At 43.4% G+C, this 19,601-nt stretch overlaps 1 protein-coding gene across 3 annotated transcripts in view; it reads left to right on the forward strand.

The window, feature by feature from the left end:
* The window catches only part of hdac4 (histone deacetylase 4), a 117,435-nt gene that overhangs the window by 83,625 nt on the left and 14,209 nt on the right, over window positions 1–19,601 (forward strand). For all 3 annotated transcript variants that reach the window (XM_087830234.1, XM_006793686.3, XM_006793687.3), the window contains 11 exons: window positions 202–419; window positions 4,724–4,996; window positions 6,008–6,194; window positions 6,521–6,654; window positions 7,398–7,500; window positions 8,588–8,634; window positions 11,756–11,863; window positions 13,738–13,793; window positions 13,991–14,078; window positions 14,940–15,059; window positions 15,141–15,238. In XM_087830234.1, the coding sequence (XP_087686360.1) occupies window positions 202–419; window positions 4,724–4,996; window positions 6,008–6,194; window positions 6,521–6,654; window positions 7,398–7,500; window positions 8,588–8,634; window positions 11,756–11,863; window positions 13,738–13,793; window positions 13,991–14,078; window positions 14,940–15,059; window positions 15,141–15,238 (1,432 nt within the window). The remainder of the gene's footprint in view (window positions 1–201; window positions 420–4,723; window positions 4,997–6,007; window positions 6,195–6,520; window positions 6,655–7,397; window positions 7,501–8,587; window positions 8,635–11,755; window positions 11,864–13,737; window positions 13,794–13,990; window positions 14,079–14,939; window positions 15,060–15,140; window positions 15,239–19,601) is intronic.

Consider the following 19,601-nt stretch of genomic DNA (forward strand, 5'->3'; position numbering starts at 1 on the left):
TTCCTGAGTAACGGTTTCCATCCGTCATATGAGAGGGGCCAGTTGTAAAGCCTCCAGTCTCTTTTAAGTAGATGAAATAAAATCACCTATAATTATCACCGTAAATACGTGTGAATGATGAGTGGAGCTACAGAAATAAGACACAGCTTTTGAAAAAAATGCTTGAGATCATTTCCTGCAACCGCTCTGTGTTTTCTGTAGTTGGGCTGGGTGGCCTACCGCTGCCGTCGCCCTCCGTCTCCAAGCTCATGCGCAGCCACCGTCCCCTGGGGAGAACGCAGTCGGCGCCTCTGCCCCAGCAGCAGTGCGGACAGACACAGGCCCTGCAGCACCTGGTGGTCCAGCAGCAGCACCAGCAGTTCCTGGAGAAGCACAAACAACTGTTCCAACAGCAGCAGCAGCAGCACATCATCAACAAGGTATTTCAACACATGTCTGTGCGCAGTATCAAAAGTAACTCTGAACAGCTGCAGTATTGCAGGCAGCTGTATGTCTGTCCATATACTGTGTGTGTGTGAGTGTTTGTCTATCTACATGACACTGACTTGGTTTGTGAGTCCTATTTTCTTTTCTCCAAGAGCTGGATGATTCAGCCTGCAATTAGCAAGTCTTTTAGCTAGTTTTTTTTTCTTTCTGTGTTCATGTGTCCCTGCTTCTCACTGTCACCCTGGCAACTGTGCACTAGAGGAAGCATCTTCCATATATGGTCACACAGGAAATATGACTCACTGCTTCATTGTTGAAGAGTGTGCGTATGTGCAAGCTTATGTGTGAAGTTGCTCTACGATACAGTCATAATTTATGTGGCTGAAATTCATAATTTCATATATTGTGTCACATGGCTGCATTAAATGTGCCCAAAGGTTCAAATAATCAGGCGAATATTTGTAAAAGTAATCAATGTGATCGAAAATCTGAGGCTTTGTCAGCTTATCATGGACGTGCATTCATCTTCTCAAGGCATAGCACCCCCCCCCCCCCCCCCCCAAAAAAAATATATCCATGCACAATAGGGGAAAGTTATTTGACTCCCTGCTGAATTTGTACGTTTGCTCTCGTGCAAAGAAATTAACAGTCTCTAATTTTAATGGTAGCTTTATTTTAATGGAGAGAAACAGATGTTTCTTATAGTTGCTCACCAGGTTTGCACACCCCTCAGGAGAGATTTTGGTCCTCTCCTCTTCACAGAAACTTTAAATCCTTTAGGTTTTAAAGTTCTGTGGGTCATACTCAGCATTTCCCTCCCAGTTAAACATGGTTTCGTCCGACACCCAGGCCTTTTCTGAGTCACTGAGATGTTCACAGAGAAACCTAAGACCAGCCTGTGTGCCTTCTCGAGCAGGGGGACCTTGTAGCTGCTGAAAGATTTCAGTCCATTACATTGAAGTGCGTTACCAGTGGTGGTGTTCTTGATGACTGTGGTCTTAATAGTTTTGGGCTTATTCACCACCTTTTCTCATGATCATCCTCTTGCAAGCTCTTGCATGGAGCTCCAGACTGAGGGAGACTGTTGGTCATTTTAGTTTTCTTCAGTTTCACCTCCTCACCAAGCTTCTTACTGATGCTTTTGTTGTCCATTCGACAATTTTGGACAACTTTTTGGTCTTGACATGATGGTGGAAAGGTTGGAATAAACAGGTGTACTTTATATACATAACAAGATGAGCTCTGGCGTATCTTTAATTGACTGGTTGTATCCCTAACCCCTAGTCTGTGGGATCTAGAATTCTGGCTGGGTTGCAGAGGATCACTGAGTGACTTTTATTCTGTCTCTCTCCATTAAACCGAAACTGCCACAAAATACAAGACAGTTTGTTTATTTGTAAGTGAGCAAACTTACAAAAAAAATCCCCCATTGTTACTAAATCAATAGTTTTATCACATAAAAAGCAAGCAGTGAGTGTCATACTTACCAGAAACATCCTCCTGTAATCTTTCTTGTTGTGGATGTCACCTCAATATTTCAGGTTGGGGATCAGGCTTGAACATGTATCTGCACAAAGAGTTTTTCCCCACATAAAGATTTATACACTAGTAAGAGGAAGAGACAGACAAAGCATGCATATTAGGAGGCGCTGAGAGAGACTGGAACTAAAATGGTTTGAGCTGCATAGAGGATGAGGTGAGGAGCTGCCCACTAATCGCTAACAATCAGCAGCCAAAGTTTGCGGTACACCCAGAACAACATATATGCATAAAAATGAACAAGTGTAAAGTCACCAAAGCTTGTAGCAATTTCTGTAAATCCCATTAGGTTATTTGTCGGCAATTATAATGAGCTATAATGTTCTGTGTAATTTTGCGTTGAGTTCTGCTACATAAGTCTTCCAATTAAGTCAGTTCATTTTTATTATTATTAGGGTCTAATTGTAGCTTACTGGTTTCCCGACTTACCTCATGGGAAACAGATACTGGATTTAAAGCTGCTGGAACGTTGAGGTCTTTGTACAGTTTGCTTTATTTCCCTGGGTTGGCATGGTTACTCGCAGCCTATTTCCTCCTGTGTGGCTTGAAGGGATGACAATTGTGTATTTGTGTGTGTGGTGTCCATGACGGGCCTCGGATAGACTTTCAAGCAATCCCTTACCTGATGATTTCCTCTTCATATAGCAGTGGATAACCTGGGATTATCACACAGGATTAAATAAAGGGCGTCCAATGAGGTTTTCAGGAGAGGCAGGAGTTCAGTGACTGGATGAAGTTGTTAAAAGACGCAGGACAGAAAAAGGATGGTGGTTGTTTAGTTAACTGGAGCCATTCTGCGTAGCTTTAAAAAGCTTTAATGGCACCTTTAACTTTAACGATCTGCCCTTTTTCAGAGTCCATTACTCAAAATATCACCTGAACACCTGAAGAGCTAGACTTTAAACTTTAGACCACAACAAGAAAATGCTTTGGCGTGTGATGATCTCTGAGCGTTGCTATGGTGCTGTGTATTATTTTACCAAAGTCATGCACAGAAGTAGATTAATGAATAAAACCTCGAGCTACTGAATGGTGCAGTTGTTCTCCTGCCGTCCGTGTCTGACTGCCGTGTGTGTGACTTGTTATCCTGATATTTGTGACTGTAATTATAGCTCCTGCATTAACCGCAAAGCAGGATAATGACAGTGCTATTTTAGGTGTCTATTCATTTCCTGCTTTTTAATGTTGCCTAATATCATTGCACCATGGAAGTCATTGGAAAAGTATCCCCAGCGGACTCCATAGTTACTCTTTGTTTTGTTTTTGCCTCATAAAGATCAGACTTAATGAGGAATTTAACATTATCCCCAAGAAATATTGATTGCTGCGAGCTGGTTTTAATATCTGCTATATTTCAGTTTGACGTGGGAAAATACGCGACTAAAGTTAGCAGCGTGGGACGAATATGTTTCCAGTGATGCATATAACGCCTACCATTTGACTCTTAAAAGTGGTGCTAACTATTATGTAGAAATATCCTGTTGGCAGGAGTTATTTCATTTACCCTTTTCACCCTTGGATATCCACCACTTGACTCATCTGCAGTCTTCCTTCCCTTCCCTATTTGCATCTATCAGTCAAGTCAGCAGGAAAAAGGGGTCTTCCTGAAAACTTTTGGGTTTTTTTCTGCAGCAGAAAGAAAGAAACGAATGAAAGAATCTTGAAATGGTTCCAACCTGAGCTTGTTGTGTGCCATTAATTACCCCCATTAGCTATGGCGGTACAGTGGTGTGCTTAGGGGAGAGAAATAAACGCACAGAGTCTGAGTGTATCAAGTGTTTCCACCACCCCGTCTCTCCTCTCCCTCTTCCAGCTGATTTAACAGGGTTATTTAGTGTCTGTCCCCTTTATGGTTCACGTCCCAGCCACTATTTCCTCTGTAAAAGAAGAAGGGTTAGACAGAGGGAAAGAGAACAAATTGAGAGAGAAAGGAAGAGAGTCAGTGTGGCAGGAGTGTTTTGAGTTTGTTTGGAGAAGAGGGACTGGGATGAGGCAAGAGCCTGCTCTCTTTGACGTCAATGGACTGTTCCCTGGGCAATATGCCAGCCGTGTGTATGTGTTCCAAGCACAAACAGTGGTCCTGTCCAATCATGACCTGCACATCAAGGTTGAGGTCTGTGACGACAGGGACGAGGGCAGCTGCCAAAACAAGATTATTACAATCCCCCCTCTGCGGTGCTTCCACTCTCTTTCCTCGCTTTTTCTTTTCTCTTACAGGTTCAGACACGACGAACTTAGCAGTAAAATTCATCCATAGTCTCAGGAGATTATATCATTAGTTTGAAAACAAATAACTAGCCAATCAGAATCCAGAGTACAGACGTGGTTTATTTCTGTGTGTGCAAAAAGTCAAAAGCCCCAGCTAATGTTAGCTTGGTGGGTTTATCTAAGGTTGTTTTCATTATCTTTGTACGCAAACTGATTAGTCAGTTATTTTTGGAATGAAAAACATCCAAAGTGTAGTTTTAAATTGGGGCATGTTGTCCCTGATGTTTCCTTAGTGCTTTCCTCCCTTCATGCTTTTGAAACTCTACTTATCTTTTTTGCTTTTCCTCGGTTCTGTCTTTCTTCTGTTTTCTGGAACGTCTTTCTGTTGCTGGCTCCTAACATCATCAGTTGACTCCCTAATCTTGGCCGAATGTTATGGGAATTTTTTTTTTATGTTCAAAGTGTTCCAGTTTTTCCTCTAAAAACATGCATAACACCGTCAAACCACTGCGTCAAAAGTTTGACCTGGCCGTGTCTTTTTGCCCTCTAGATAATGTCCAAGCCCGGCGATCAGGCCTCAGCTGCAGGCCCGGGTGCCTCAGGACCAGGCAGGCAACACCAGAGTCACCCGGAAGAGACGGAGGAGGAGCTTAGGGAGCACCAGGCGCTCTCCTCGTCATCATCGTCCTCCTCTCCTACCTCTGGGCAAGAGACGGGGTTGCTACGTGGGGTGGTCATCAAGCAGGAGCCTCCGGATCCCCAGGAGCAAGAAGAGAGGGAGCAAAGAGAGAGGCAGGCTGAGCAGGACTTCCTGTTCAGACAGGTAAGCATGAATGGCGGGGACCAGTTGGAGTGGAAAAGACGGACTGGGCATGTAATTCAAATTCCACAAGTTTAATCTGGCATTTATAAAAAGGGAGAAAGTTTCTTCTTTTGCATGACTCTAAAAGCAGTGTCAGATTCATATGTTTGACATAATGTCTTCATATATGTGCATGATGATTCAAACTGGCAGCGATAACACAGTATGGAGGATACTTTTTGTATTACAGTAATCAGTAAGTGGTGTTGTAGCTGGGCTGAACAACACACTGATAGCAGTGACAGATGGAGCTTCTTGTGACTGAAACATTACACTCCACATTTGTTTGATCTGCCTTTCCTCCCGACTGGACTGACTACCCAACCCGCTTCCAGTATAATATGTGTATAAATATCCTCGAAATGAGTCCGTGGCACAACTTCATGCGGGCATACACGTGCAAGTATTTTATGTAAAAGTTGTTAGCAGCAACAAATCTCTCTGTTACATGTGAATTTGTACAGCGCAGTCTCTCTTTGGCCACATTAATACACAATTGAGACACCATGTCCTCAATATGTCCAGCCCATCCCTGCTGTCCGCTCAGCCAAATTCAATCAGACACTCCTCTCACTGTCGCCATGGCGCCCATAGTGTAGACAGACACACCCATCAGAGCAGGAAAACACGACTGCTTAGCGAGCACTGAAATATTCCACTCAGGTGCTTACAGATCATTTTAAAAACAATTACATAAATAGTTACATAATAACTTTTCTTTTCTGTAAGCAGTTTAAAATAATTTTGACGCCTTAATGTGAAACACTCATGTTTGGACCTATGTCAGCTAGAAAATGTTGCTTCAACAACCAAATGTAGTTTGGTTCTTTGCAACAATCTTTATGGAAGCTGATTAAACTGGGCGCTATAGCAAGTAGGAAGATGTTGGTATTTGGTGCCATCTTCTGGTGGGATACACATATTGCAGCCCAGCTTTCTGCTGAATATTGCACTGTCTGTGTTTGTGAGCAGCAGGCTCTGCTCTTAGAGCAGCAGCGGATCCACCAGTTGAGGAATTACCAAGCCTCGATGGAAGCAGCCGGGCTTTCGGCCAATTTTGCTGGCCACCGGCCTCTGTCGAGAGCTCAGTCATCGCCAGCCTCTTCCTCCTTCCCCATGGTCGTGCAGGAGCCGCCAGCCAAACCTCGATTCACTACAGGTCTGCTGAGTTACATAATTATTTCTTTGCACATACACACACACACACAGCAGTGATGCTTTTTATTGTCACGAGCACCACAGTGATCAAACACAATGCAGAGAGTGAGTAGCTGTGTGCAGCGTTTAAACATCCTAAACAGAGTGTTTGCTTATTGCACAATGATAACCTGTTGCTTTAGAAGAAGCAGGTGCAATAGATGATAATCACACCACGTCTTATGGTGTGACCATTAAAAATGTCATCGTGACAGCTGTTTCTATCCTTGTTGTCAGTGATGCATAATCACCCATATGTTTGTGCGTGGTGGTGTGTGAATTTCCCAGGTCTTGTGTATGAGTCTTTGATGCAGAAGCACCAGTGCATATGTGGTAGCACAACGAGTCATCCAGAGCACGCTGGCCGCATTCAGAGCATCTGGTCCCGACTGCAGGAAACAGGCCTCAGGGCGCACTGTGAGGTAAAGGCAAAGTTAGACTTGTGTTATTATTGAAGGACAATTAGAAAATGTACATGAGTATTTAGCTTTCAGAGGCAAACAATAAGAATCGTTGTCAGACTTTGGAAACGTTGGGGAAGCAAATGTTAACTTCACTGACGTTTATGCAGTCGTCTCCTGGTTTGATTGACGCTAAACGCTTTACACTAGAAGCTACGCTCATATGTTTCCCCTCACATTCATAATGCACTTGTCTGTCGCACACACACCCTCTAAAATAGTCAGGTGCACCGGGACAATTCAGGGTTCAGTATCATCTAAGAACACTTATGAAGCAGGCCAGGAATCAAACTACCCACCACACCTGCCCAAATTTAAAAAACAGAAAAAACCAGCACATTTGTTGTTGTGTCATTGGAAATTGTTTCATATATTAGTGTTTGTGTTATTTTCCCCTGACAGTGATGTTTTACCACTTTATTGCAGGTTGTTGTCGTAGCCAGAAGGAGGCAGTGTTAATGCACTTCTTTTAACACTTGTTCTTATAGGTGAAAACTCTCACATTGAGGTTTCGAATATGATCTAATATTAAACTGACTCAGTGACAACACTGGGACGCCCTGTATATTATTTCTTCAGGCTAACAATATGATAAAACTTCTGCAGAACTCTGCTCTCCTATCCTGTTTTTGCAGGCAGTTTAAATGCGGAGCATGAAAAGCTAATCAGAAGTTGTGTATCTTTTTTTTCCTCTCTGTTTTCAGTGTATCCGTGGTAGGAAGGCCTCATTGGAGGAGTTGCAAACAGTCCACTCTGAAGCCCACGTCATGCTATATGGAACTAACCCGCTGCGGCAGAAACTAGACAGTAAGACATGCTTCCTCACACACATTCACAAACACACTTTTTCCAAGCGTGCGCTGCTTCACCTCCTAGACTAGATTACTCATTAGTTTAGTCTAAAAAAACTGTGGATGCTTTAAGACTTACTGGGTTTTTGAGAATTGTAGAGTTTCATGCATTTATTCACAAGTCTGAAGTTGACCGCCTGACTCTGCAGGGTCCGTTTAAAGGAATCTGTTCTAATGCTTAAATCGTATCATAACTAAAGGTCCTTCTAATAAAGTCCCCAGAGGTGTTACGATAAGACAAGGACCAACTAGAGCTGCTAAACTAAAAGTCTCACAGGCTGCTTAGTCACTTATGTCTGGCCTTAAAGTGCAGGTGTAGTGAAGTAGTCTGCATTATGTGAAAAAACCAAAGGGGCGAGCCCCAGTGGTGATCTTGGCTTTCATTCAGTGGAGGCATAAATTCCTCTTATTATTACTGCTCACACAGGAGTCTTACCAGATACTCCTCCTCGCTTCAGCGTACAAGTGGGATAGCCTACAGTAAGAGCTGGGTAAAGGAATAAACCACAAAGGTGGCGGCTAATCAGGAATTAAAGTATTCACACTATATTAAATATCTGTTAGTGGTGTAGTGTTTAACTCTGGATTAGGATTATGTTAAGCAGTGAGATTTAATTTGAAAAGAAATTACAAATAATAAAGTAAGCTGATGTTGTTTTGTTTGAAAGGAAATTAAAAGTGTAAGCACACATTTGAAAAGAGTCGACTCAGGTTCAGTAACTACGTCAGCTTAGTTTGTTTTCAGACATGTCAGAAATGTGAAGTTTATTGATTTTCTTCTTCAGTGACAAACTGACCCCTCTCTGGCCAAATCGAAATTTTTTTTTCCTGAAGAAGGCTTGATTGAGAGGTCAAGCAGATACTTTTTTTCTTCACCTCACCTAATTAAAGCATGCCCTTGTGTACTATTGCTGTTAGATAAGGTCACAAAGTCAAATAGTTTTAAGGGTGTCTGTGAGTCCGCAGTGCAACCTCTTCCCTTAGTAACCTTTCACTTTTGCTTTCTCTCTTTCTAATTCCTGACTTCATTTCTTTCTCTTCAGGTTCAGTAAATCCCATGTTTGTGAGGTTGCCGTGTGGAGGCATAGGGGTAAGTCACTTTCTCTGTTTGTTAATTCATGCTTAAGTCATCTTCCAAATATTCACTGTCTAATTAAGCATTTGTAATTTGCGCTCTTGATATTTCTTGGAAAAGGCCATTGTTAGTCATACTGGTTTATTCAGTGGAAAATTGTTGTAATAGACGCTTGTGTTTTTACAACAGTGTTAGTCTAATCAATACCCATCTGGCACAGCTCCATCCGACTCTGGAACGAAGCAAATAAGCATAGTTTCAGCCTTATCAAATAGCAGTATAATAAGTGTCTCCTTCGCCCACTCATTCTGCCCCCTGCCTAAATAATGGTCCCATTTGTTCTCGTTGCACCAAACAAACACACACACAGACACACAGCCTTGACACACTAGCACGCAGACGCACACAAACACACACAAACACCACCCCTCAAGGACCAGAGGCAACAAAAGCTGTTGCTCGCCTTTCCGCCGTGTTAGTAATTGTAACCAGATGTTACGAGCTGTGTGTATGCGTGTGTGTGTGTGTGTGTGTGTGTGTGTGTGTGTGAGGGGCAGGGGGTATGACTTTGTTTGTGTGCATTGTATAGTTTGTGTTTGGGGATGCTTGTGTGCTAAGGCAATGATTTCGATGGCTGATTCAAGTTGGAAGTGATAATGTATCTGAAAACTGATACATTGGAACAGTTGTGCACCTGTTTGTGTGTGTGTGTCTTTGTGTGTGCGTGTGTGCTTTTTTTGTTGTTGTCTTCACAATATTGAGTATTTGAAAGGCTACATCATGCCTACCTTGCCACATACTGGATCCCTCTACATCGTTCCTCATCTCCTCATACCTCTGTTTCCTTTCTCCTCTTCTTGCCTCCTTTGGGGCCTCCACTCCTGCTGCTGCGGTGGGAACAAGAAAAGCCGGAGTTCTGCGTTGCTCCGCTCTGCTCTTTATAATGGCAAATGGGACTAAATTGTTGTTTTCCTGTCATACACACACATACAAGTCTTACATACACACACTCACTCGCTTGCAGAGGAAGGGGGTTCAAATTAAGCTGTCAGCCTGTGGAGAACCATCATTCTGTCATACCAGCACGTTCCCGCTATTTTCTGCCTCTAACACATACACTCACTCACACACGTATGCACGCACATGCACACACACACACACACACACACACGCACCACTTCCCTTTCACTTTTCCCCGACGAGCTTGTGTCCCCCTCCAGGCTTGAGGCAAAACTAAACATCAACATGGGAAATAATAAAGCACTCACGCTGCTTCAGAGCAGCATCTGTTTGCGCTCATTAACCTGACTTGTATATATGATTCAGTTTCCCATTCACTCACTCACTTGACTCTTGATTCGCTCGCTCGCTCAGTCATTGACTCGGCTACTACATACTGTCATCCACTTACACCGCGCTCCCCTCTCTTCACATTGGGTTCCATTAGTCACTCATCAACAATGCACTCCATACTTCCTCACTCCCTCCTTTTTTTTTAGTATCTTTAGTGTATGTTGAGCGCTCCACAGTTTCATTTCATGACAAATTCTTTCTTGGCGCAACTTTAAAAGAGCCTCTTTTCTTCTCTGTGGATGTTATTATGGAGTAATCATCCGGCCTTGATCAGTTTTGTCACTGGAGACCGGAGGAAAAGGGGGGGCGGCTGCCTGAAAGGCTGTCGACTCACTTGGCTCGCTGACTGGTTGAAGGACCGAGGATCTGACTGGGTGGCTAAGGTTAATGTTCCACTCGGTCAGTTGACTGACTGAAAGGCCAGCGGCGTGGATGAAAGGGCGAACGACTGGCAGGTTAAAGTTAACATATTCAAAGACCCCCAGGTTTACATCAGGAAAGCCTCGCTTAGAGCTCTGGCGTCGGCCGCTCTGCACATGTGTGCACGGTTCAAAACACACGGACACACAGGCCTTCACTTTCTTCTTTTCCTCAGCCAGCTTCTTCTCTCTGTGTTTATCGTGTGCTCCATCTGCCTGCAGTATCTGCCATGCCTGATGGAGGGTGTGTATATTATCCTGTGCGTGGCCCTCTGCGTACAATCAATCACACACACTATTGTGGTCTGTTTGGCTTGTATGCATGTGTGTGGAGGTACTGTAGTGATTTGGGCTGGGGGGGGGCTGCCCGTGCTTCTGCATTAATCAGGCTTGACCACTGAATAGTTGCCCCGTGTCTAAGCATGCTCAAACACACACACGTCGGGTATTCATATCTTATGGGTATATCTAATTGACATAAAGCTTTCCCTATCCCCTTACCCTACCCCTAACCATGATATATGAATGCCTAACCCTTACCCTATTGTAACCCTGTCACTAAAGCCACATTTTGAGTCTCAGAAATGCCTTCAGACTTGCAGGAACCAGGATTTTGGTCCTCACACGTATAGTAAACGTCCATTTCTTGGTCCCCACAAAGATACGATTACACACACACACACACATTTTAGTCTTTTTAAAAAAAAACTAAAAAAAAAACTCATGTTCTATACCAAAAAAAAAAAAATTTAATCGGCCTTTTACAGTTTTTTTTTCTGTCGTGTAATATTTTATGGTGGATAAATTATGGAATGTCTCTAAATATCTGTAAATGTAACGAGTGTTGTTTGCCTGAAAACGCCTCTATATGGTTTAACCTTAAAACTGACAGCTTACTATAAATTTGCTGCTTAACCTGTTATTAATTAAGGCTTTTGTGTTTTCATCACATTATACTTAAGTCTTTGATTGGTCTCTGGAGTGCGGAGTTACAGTGTCATATCGTTACGGATAAAAGGGATTTTTAGAAAGTCTGTTGTATTATACACAGCACGATGAATCCTCTCATTTTATGTCTCGTAGTGTTTCTCTCTATTGTTTTCCTCACAGTGAATAAATTTTCCAGCCCTTCTTGCACCGCTGCAGACAAACTTTCAAAGAGTAACTTTGATGCTGTGAAATGACACAAGCTAAATGATTTCAAATGTGCTCAGTTTTACGACTTCTGCCCCACTCGAGTGCTGTCAGTAACACCAGCAAAAAATAGATAAGTGGAAAACAGTATGAAGTTGCATATTTTGGCTCCGTTTGAAAATGTTATTTAAACAATACAAGGCCTCATGTGTGTTTGTGTGTGTTGGCAGGTGGACAGCGACACCATTTGGAATGAAGTCCATTCATCCAGCGCAGCGCGTCTGGCTGTTGGCTCTGTGGTGGAGCTCGTCTTCAAAGTAGCATCGGGAGAACTGAAGGTTGGTTTGGATGCTCCGTGGAGTTCGATTAGTCATGGCTGTTTGCAGGGCTGCAGTGTATTTTTAGGCATTGGAGCACTTGTGGACTATAGGAGCGGGTAAATGTGCGTTAACCTTTAGATGCTATGTGAAACCTAACTCAAATGGACTCTGCAGTATAATTGGTCCCCTCCAACTTCGAGGGGTTTGATTTTAATATCCTTGTTAAGGTCTTACTGCTTTAGTCGATTTTCCACCTGAGTTCCAGTCACATAGGCTTACAGACAGAACAAGGCCCAGCGCAAAGAGAGCACTATATCAGGCCACCTCTAGTAATGTGCTATACGGCCGTACTTCCAGACACTTTCCAAAAAAAAAAAAAAAAAAAAGGAAAAAGTTCCAGAACCAACTTTTGCACCTCCCAGACAGACATCCCCACCCCATCACGCCTCTCCCCATCCCAGCCAGACTCATGCGTCTGTGTCGGTGGCGGCTTGCTGTTTGAACCCAGCAGGGAGACCCGGTGCACACGCACCGCAAGCGCCAGCAGTCCCCATTAATAGGCCCCCTTTAGAAGTGTTGCACCAAAGCTACCTGCAGACCAGGTTAGCGTTAGCTTTGCACCAGTATAGCACACTATCTTGTGATTTTCTGTAGCAAGAAACAGTAGCACACCATGCTGAAACCCAGCTGAGTTTTGGGTGGGGTTGCTAGCATCCTGTTGAGTGGGCATGAGTGATTGTGCATCACTTTGCACAATTAACAACAACACAGTTTAGTTTGAGTGATTTCCTGCTTAAAGTTGGCTGGTATTGACTTACCCTCAAATTAATGCTTGTATACACACGCACACACACACGCATACTTACACACATGCAGACGGTTCTCTGAGGATCCTTCATGGCCAAATGACCAAATTCCACCTGCACCAACAACTCTATGAACTCCACAGAAAGCCATAAATCTACTGAAGGCACACATTCACACTCACACACACACACACACACACACACACACACACACACACACACACACACACACACACTTCTGTCTCTGCGTCTGCTACTTTCTGTTTCCCCCCACGTCTGTTTTAATTTAATTACTTTTTTCTTTGTATAGAGAAACTTCACTCACTCACATACATATGGTACCGTACAGAGTTCTTTAACCGTGTGTGGGGAACCCAGTAGAGGCAGTTGTCGCTACAGTAATCTTCCGGCTGGCTGCTAATCCGCTGCAGCTGACTCAACATCATTAGTCCAGTTTGCAATCGCTCTACATAAGCTCAAACATCTATCTAATGTCCCCACATTGCGCTGGGACCCTCCAAAAACAATTGCTTGGAGTCCTGCCTTGACAAAGCTCGCCTTAACAGACTCATTGTTCCCGTGAGGACACGCATGCACTTTCAGTGGGAGAAGCTAACATCTGTATTCTTTAGAATACAGAAATAGATTTTAATACTTCTGAATGTATTTGTGTTCTTTCTGTTCATCTACTCATTACTCGTCCTTATGGGGTAAATAGCGATGCTGGGAAAATAATGTGTTCATTGTTATAGTCCAGTTGTGTTAGCATGCCTTTTAGGTTAATTTGTGATGAGTTGGCTGTAAGTATGAATGTGAGAGTGTGTGTTTATGCGTCACTGTGTGTTAGCCCTGTGATGGATTGGACACCTGTCCAGGGGACCACACGAGGGGCTAATTCAGCCTGTGTAGGCCCACTATCCCAAGCCCCCACGTTAAATAAGCAATTAAGAAACTGTTCAAGCGCAGTCTTTATGGATTTCCATGTGTGGGTTTTTGCATCCAGCAGTGGATTTGTGAAACTATTTTTTACTAGTCTTTTAAATGAAGTGAGCAGGCGTGTCATCTGTGATCTGTTTTTGCCGACAGAATGGCTTCGCTATCGTTCGACCCCCTGGACACCACGCTGAGGAGAGCACACCTATGTAAGTAATCCACACCTCATCTTACAAAGCTGTTTTCCTCATCCTCTTACATTCAGTGTTTCTGTACTTTTTATACAGCACTTACTGCATGTTGCAAATGATATTGCTTAAGCATGAGTATAAAATTTAAAATGTCATCATTTTGTTGCTGTCTTCTTCTTCTCTTTTTTTTTTTTTTTTTTTTGTTCAATCCTCAGGGGTTTCTGTTATTTTAACTCAGTCGCCATAGCAGCCAAGCTCCTGCAGCAGAGGCTCAATGTCAGTAAAATCCTCATCGTAGACTGGGTGAGTTTCTCAGTGGGATGTTTGTTACATGACAGCATACCTGTATGCACAGGTAGTGCATTGGTGGTCTATAGGTGCAACACAGAGCTATAGAGGACTGCATCTACATGCTGTAGACGTCTGCTCTCACTTGAAGGACAAAGAGTTGAGAGAGAAACTGATAACGTGGGCTAGCTACTCTTTGTTTCTCTTTATGCTCGTGTTGCATCCCAGAATAATCCCTACTATCCCTTGTTTCTTCAGAGAGAAAAAAATAAAATTTATAAGAAGGTATGACGGAGCTTTTGTCGTGTCCAGGAGCGGTGCTGTTCAGTGGCATCCCTGGCTGGTCACGGCCATTCCCCAAAGCCTTTGAAGGGCCTTTTAATTTCCTCTCTGTCTGTCACAGGGGGACGCTGAGTGCAGGCTCATTGTCATGGCACTCGCCTCCAGCCGCCGGGACATTTTTAGAAATTGTGTACTATAGCATTCATAGACATAGACAATGAGGTCATTTATAATTGACGCTTTTGGCAAAAGTGAGCAGTTGTTGAAGTCGAGTGTTTTATTGAATCACGCTGAATCCTTTTGTGACATTGCAACAGGCTGGAAGGAGATGATATAGTCTGGCAGTATAGGACTCTCTCTCTGCATCAGTCAGCTGGTCCAAGTGGAGGTGCAGAGATTGATGGTCCTGTTTCTGTGAATCTCATTAATTTCCTCAAACCTATTCATCATAATCCATCTTAATGACGAGGCAGTCTCTATGTGCCCCTGGTATTTGGTTTTTCTTTGACCGAAGAGATTTAACGGACAATTACACTGAAAATATTATTATATGTTTATTTTTTAATAACAATATGCCCATTATAATCTTTCCAGGATGTCCACCATGGCAATGGCACCCAGCAGGCCTTCTACGCTGACCCCAGTGTCCTTTACCTGTCCCTGCATCGTTACGATGATGGGAATTTCTTCCCGGGAAGTGGCGCACCCGATGAGGTAAAGACGACGAATGCTTTTAATAAACCTTCGGTCAGCCCACACATAACAAACCCAGTCACGTGTGTTTGTGCTTCCTAGGTGGGCAGTGGAGCAGGTGAAGGTTTTAACGTGAACATGGCCTTTACTGGGGGACTGGACCCTCCTATGGGGGATGCAGAGTATCTAGCTGCATTCAGGTAAGACGGTGATGTCACTCACTGCAGTCTAATTCTTCCTGTCATAGCCTTGGAGTATGAAGTACAGTGTGTAACAAATTACCTGTTGGTAGTTGTTAAGAACTTATGGTGCTCACCCTTATCCCATCTGATTCCCGTTAGGCGCGCTCCTATAACTATACATAAGCTTCCACAGATACAGGCATGGACTCGGTGCAGACATGTACCTGTCTCTCATACATTTTTAGTTCACACAGCTGGAAAGGAAAAGGCCTGGATTGGTTCCAGCGCTCTTTGAAGATGAGTCCATGTTTGCAACTGTCTGTCCATCTGGCCCGAGCCCGACACATCAAACCAACAGGCCACTGGCTCATCGCGGCTTTAGGCACGCAATCCCCCGGAAGTACACCTTAGCTTCTTAATGCACCCCAGAACCCAGGGTGCTCTCGCTCCCCATCTCTCTCCTTTGTATTCTTCTCTCTCCTCCTCATCCTCCTCTTTCTACCCTGCTCTTTGCATCTGCGTTGATGACAGCCACGTAATGTATGTCATACTGCAGCTATTACTTATAATCTATGACTGAAGCCAGTAGCTGCTGCCTCATTCTCACTCCCTCTACCATCGTAGACGTGCTACTCTCAGGAATTTATAAATAAATAAAACCACAAAAAGAGACTAGTAACCGTGCTCTGTATTAAATCACCTTTTAAATGTTAATGACTGTGTTGACAGTTGAGATGAATATAACTGAGAGCTCTCCAATACTAACAGCACAAGAGACCATTAGGAAGACCTTAAATTACTAAGTTATTACTTTTATAACTCTGTATTTATGTTTATTTGCGTTAGGAGGGGAAAGAATGAACCCTGCACACTCATTTCAAGTTTTAGAAATTCTTGAATAGTTCCAAAAATATAATCATGAAAACACAGTTAACTGAACCAAAGGGAACTTTCACTCAAACTCTGGCTTCCTGTAATTAGGAATTTGCCTCAGAAAAGAGAGTTCACGCTTTTTTCCCCTCATTTACAATTATTTAATATTTTATTTTACACTCTTAACGCACACTGGACTAACAGTGTTGCCGTCATCTGGATCAACTTTTCTTATGCCCTTGTTTCGTGTGCGTTTGTCCTGGAGTGATGAACACAGATACATGCATTTGCATATCAGCCTGTGCATGCTGAGGTTGTTTATGCGATTGCGATTCAGCCTTCTTTGCGTGAAGCATAATAGGAGCTTGGTGTTCATGAACCTCAGGTCCTGTCACCATTAATTCCCAGAGGCTCCAGAGGTATTGGACAATTTATATGCCCCACGGGGGCACCAGCAAACCTGTGCGCAGGTCATAGATCTGTCACAAACGCACACACACACGCATGCGTGCATGCATAGTTTTTGCATGCACTCATTGTCAAACAAATGCATCATGCCCTGATTCAAATTTGCATGATTGTGTGCAAAATGTGCACAGTGAAACAGATGTGCAAATGCACACCTTTCATATCTGTTTGCTCACACATCTACAACCCAAAATCAACACCTGGTGAACACAGTTGCTCTTTCACTCTTATTACTTGTGTGTTTTGGTCTTTTCCTTCCTCTCTCTGTCTTGAGGAGGGGATGCGTGCCTCGCAGCCAGTACCTTCCCATTCCTCCTCTGGCCTGTGCCACGTTGCATTTGCAGGGGATCAAGTCTGAGCCTCCAGAAAGCACAGAGAAAAAAGATAAGAAAATTGTCCCTAATGAAAACCAGAAGCACCGTCTCTTTCCCCGTCTCTCTCTCTCTCTTCCTCTCTCACCCCCATCCCACCCACCCCCCTCTTTTTGCCGTGAACTTGGAAAGACGAGAGAGGAGGAGAATTAAATTTAATTCAAACCAGCTCTCCGCAGAGCCAGATGACAGGGCTTTGAAGTGTAAGTGTGCGTGTGTGAGTTTTTCGCTCTCTTATTCTCCCTCTTCTCCTGCTCTCCTGTTCATTTTTTATGAACGAAGGGGGGAAGCCTGCAGTTTAACCTTTTGCTTGCTGGTTTGACAAGTGCCGCTCCCTCTGAAGGATCTTTCTTTCTTTTTTTTCGATGAGAATGAATTTCTCTGAGCTTTAAAGCCTACAAATATCTAATTTGGTGGCATTTTCATCTAGACCAGAGCCAGTCATCTTATACAAAATGATAGGATAGTAATACTTTTTTTTATTTTATTTTATAAATTCTGTACATGACAGTACTGCTTTTCATGTTACAAAGCTGAAGTACATGGGATCACAGGGCATAATCAAGATCTGGCAATGTATAAATTCAGGACTAGATTAATTACATACAGATGTGTAGTCCCGAGAGAGGAAGTTTTTCTTGGCTCAAAAAAATGACAGCTATGCCGAGACCTATTGCCGCGTTAACTTTTTCGAGTGTGCACACTTGATATCATGTTGGGTGACATGTGCCAAATACTAAAAGTGCTCACTGGAATCAGACAAGGAGAAATTACTTGGAGCAGAGTAAATGACAAAAAGTGTGCATTATAAGGTTGAGCATGGTCAAGTCTTTTAAAGCGGCGCCAATCGAAGATATGTGTTCGCCTCCACAGATTTTACGAATGGAGATCTGTTCATACAGCTGAGGGAATGCTCCTCACTCTGTGGACAGGAGCTCCTTCTCTCTGAAAAGACTGAGGAAATACCCCCAGTGACGTCGCCAGGCTTATTCTGGCTTGCAGAAACGGGAAGTGTAGGATCCGTTGTTTTCGAACCTGAGCTCCGCTGCATCTATTTTGAGTATTCTTATGAAAGCCATCTCATAGCGGCGATAAAGTGCTGAAGTGCAACAGCCATTCAGCATTCCTTTGTGCTCTCTGTGCATGCAGACTCAGCTGCACCTGTTGCTAGGTAAGCCAAACAATGCTAAACAAAAGTTTAGACCACATAGCTGTCAAGTAATTGCATTTGTAGTTAAATGTAACTGGGAGACAGCCAGCAGTGGTTTAGATTTCAGCCTCTTTGGTCAGGATGTCCCATCGCTTACGGCTCAGTCGTAAACTCTCCCCTCCCTTAATTAACAAAAAGTCTTTTTCATCTCAGCGTGCATAGCCTCTGATTCACGCACAATTAGCCCTTCTCAAAACCACTTACTTCCCTCTCTGCCAGCCTGGTAATTGATCACTGTGGCTTTTTATTTGTTTAAATGTCAGGATATTATTCCAGTGGGCCGGGGTGTGGAACTGTCGACACCAGCAGTTTTCAGCATTGTGACCAGAACTAGTTGCTGTCTGTGCTCAAGGTTGGAGGGGAGAGGGTGGAGGAGCCCTTGGTGGTTGAGGCAGTCAAGGTTTCCCACCAAGTCGTGTGTCAGGCCACATAAGCGTCTGTGGCAGGCTTCTTTTAGTGTGGGGTCTTTATGGCCCCCAAATGTTAATGGGCCAAGGTTGTATGCTTGAATAAATGTAGCAGTTAATCAGAGGGTTTAGCAAAAGTCCTTTTTAATTTAACATAAATCCAAACATAATTATCTGTGTTGCTCGTGTATACGATTGTGTTGTTTACGCCTGTCTGACTTGAAGTATATGAAAGGCTGGAAAACAACAAAAAAAAGATGCAGTATGTCACGTATTTTGCCTCATTCATCCACTTTTCATTTATGTCTTTACTCGATTAAGTTCACTTTGTTTTTCATCCTATTCGACCTGACGTTTTCATCTGAAGCACTGCCAGCTGCACGATAGCGCACAGTGACGCTCACACTCTGCGTATACTTACTGTCTGGGACTCCCAAAAACCTCCCAGTGCTACCTCCCGCCTCTCCCTCAGACAGCTGTGTGTATGTAGGAGTGTTGTGTTGTGGTGGGGGGTGGGGTGCGCACAGCTAAGGGTTATAATTTGGTGGTGAGCAAGAGATGGAAAAACCTGCGGCCTACGGAGCTCAGGGCACGCTGTTCACCCACAGCTGGCAAACCAACACCGTGTTCCTGAGGTCAGCAAAGTACAGGGGACCTACAACGAAACCCTGTGGTACTCCATCAGTCACAGACCTCACTAAAACGCTACTTGCCCAAATATCCCAGGCCCCAGAAAAATTGTTGTGCCATGCCAGAGGTCCCACAGCGAATGACAGAGACACTTGTTTTGCCATCTGGGAAGTCCTATTTATGAACTCAGTTAGACATTGTAAATTATGCTAAACCAGAATGCTATGTCACATGATATGTCTGTGCCCCTCCTGTTATTACTAGTTCAAGGATTGATTATTACAGGTTCATAATTTATGGAAACCCCATAAACATCTAACGTTTTCACTTCTTAAAAGTTGTATTATTGTTATTTTGTGATAGGACGACAAAAAAAGCTAAATATAAACAACTCTAATCTTATTTTATCTAATCTGCTTGGT

This window comes from Neolamprologus brichardi, chromosome 16 (genome assembly GCF_056152115.1).
Source record: "Neolamprologus brichardi isolate AB-2024 chromosome 16, ASM5615211v1, whole genome shotgun sequence".
In the NCBI taxonomy this organism is placed as follows: Eukaryota; Metazoa; Chordata; class Actinopteri; order Cichliformes; family Cichlidae; genus Neolamprologus; species Neolamprologus brichardi.